Source organism: Numida meleagris, unplaced genomic scaffold, assembly GCF_002078875.1.
Source record: "Numida meleagris isolate 19003 breed g44 Domestic line unplaced genomic scaffold, NumMel1.0 unplaced_Scaffold871, whole genome shotgun sequence".
NCBI lineage: Eukaryota > Metazoa > Chordata > Aves > Galliformes > Numididae > Numida > Numida meleagris.
In genome coordinates this window covers 1-1,666 of record NW_018365086.1, presented here as the reverse complement: position 1 = coordinate 1,666, position 1,666 = coordinate 1, and the positions used below count along the sequence as shown (strand labels likewise).

Below are 1,666 nucleotides of genomic sequence, written 5' to 3'. Positions count from 1 at the left end.
CCCTATTTTTTCTCTTTATTTTCTCTATTTTTTTCCCTCTTTATCTTCTCCGTTTCCCCTCTTTATTTTCTCCATTTCCCCTCTTTATTTTCTCTATTTTCCCTCTTTATCTTCTCTACATTTCCTCTTTTTTTTTTCCTCTATTTTTCCTCCTTATTTTCTCTATTATTTCCCATTTTTTCTTTTCTCTCTCTGTCTCTTTCTCTTCCTTCCTCTCTTTCTTTTTATCTCTTTATTTTTCCCTGTTATCTCTTTATTTCTCTGTTTACTCCTTATTTTTATCAGCTCTCTCCTATTTTCTCCCTATTTTTCTCTTTTTTTTCTCTCCATTCTTCTTTTTTCCTCTCTCTTTTTCCCTCTTCTTCTCCATTTTCCATCTCTATTTTTCCAATTTTGTCCTCTTTTCCTCTTTCTCCCTTTTTCTCTTTTCCCTTTTATCTCTCAGTCTTTCTCTTTCATCTCTTCATTTCTCCCTTTTCCCCTCTTTCCTCTCTTTTTTCCCCCCTCCTTTTCCCCCTCATCCCCCCTTTCTCCCCTTCCCCTCTTTTTCTCTCTCCATCCCTCTCTTCTCCCCCACCCCCCCCACCATTTTCCTCCCTTTCCCACCCAATTTGAGGGGAGAGGGGAGGGCGAGCTGCCCCTCGTCCTGCTTGCAGCACGACCGCACTTTCCGCCCCCGTCATTAAAACTTATTTCCCCCCAGTAATATTTTGTGCTTAACTCCCGAGCAGAGCTCGCTGCACTTTATTATCGATATTTTACACTCTCGAAGTCTTTTAATTAGAAAGAGCATAACAAGCCATATTTGCTTGCAACAACTTAACAAATAAAAGGCCTGTAGCTGCAACTGTGAAGGAGCTATATTATTGTTTTTATGGGGCCATAAAAAGTCGCTCAGCCTGTTCTGCTAGGGAGAAGGTCGTAAAGATGGTTCAGTTTATTTAATTTATATCTCCGAGCTGTAAAACTTACCACTGTGGGAGTTCATACGCTGCATCCATGGGTATATTTGAATGCTAGTTTTTTGTTCTTGCGAAGTGTTCCTGTTTTGGTCACTGGTAAAATCCTGTGCGATTGATGTCTGTGTATTATGTCCCATAGAATTTTGCCTGCAGCTAGAAAGCATGTCTTTTTCTTGGTAAAAAGCATTAGATCCATAGTCATAAGGTCCTCGGCTGGAGCTAAACACAACATTATCTTGCGGTGAATAAAAAGGAGAAGAATAAATCCGGTTTTGAGCAACGGCTGCTCCATAAGTAGAAAAATGCCTGACAGGGTCATAGGCAGTTGAATTGAGGGCTACGTTGGGAAGCACCTCTTGGCCACTGGTTAGATGGCAGGATAAAGATGGGTTTGTGAAATAGGAATTCATATCGTCCTCTATACCTGGCTGTGTGATTTCTTTAATATTTATTTCTGTCTCCAGTTTGTAGTCTGAACTAGATTGTTATAGGGAAGGCTCTGCTCCAGGACAGACAAAATGACAAAGTCAGCTGACCCGGGGGGAGCCAATGGGGAGGCGGGTGTCAAAAAGGGAAAAATTGCTTTTGCTTCTGTTGATTCCCTAGTTGAAACTAAGTGTGCATTGAAAGTAAGTCCTGCACCCCCAAACCGACCCCCCCCGGCGGCCCCGGGGCTTTTTTGGGGGGGGTGGGGGGAGGGGGAG

The 1,666-nt window shown here is 42.4% G+C and overlaps 1 protein-coding gene across 1 annotated transcript in view; it reads right to left on the bottom strand.

Annotated features, from left to right (window-relative positions):
* Window positions 1-1,657, bottom strand: part of HOXC6 (homeobox C6) — an 11,751-nt gene extending 10,094 nt beyond the window's left edge. The window contains exon 1 of the mRNA XM_021384002.1: window positions 961-1,657. Within this exon, the coding sequence (XP_021239677.1) occupies window positions 961-1,372 (412 nt within the window). The 5' untranslated portion in view covers window positions 1,373-1,657. The remainder of the gene's footprint in view (window positions 1-960) is intronic.
* Between the last annotated feature and the right edge of the window lie 9 nt (window positions 1,658-1,666).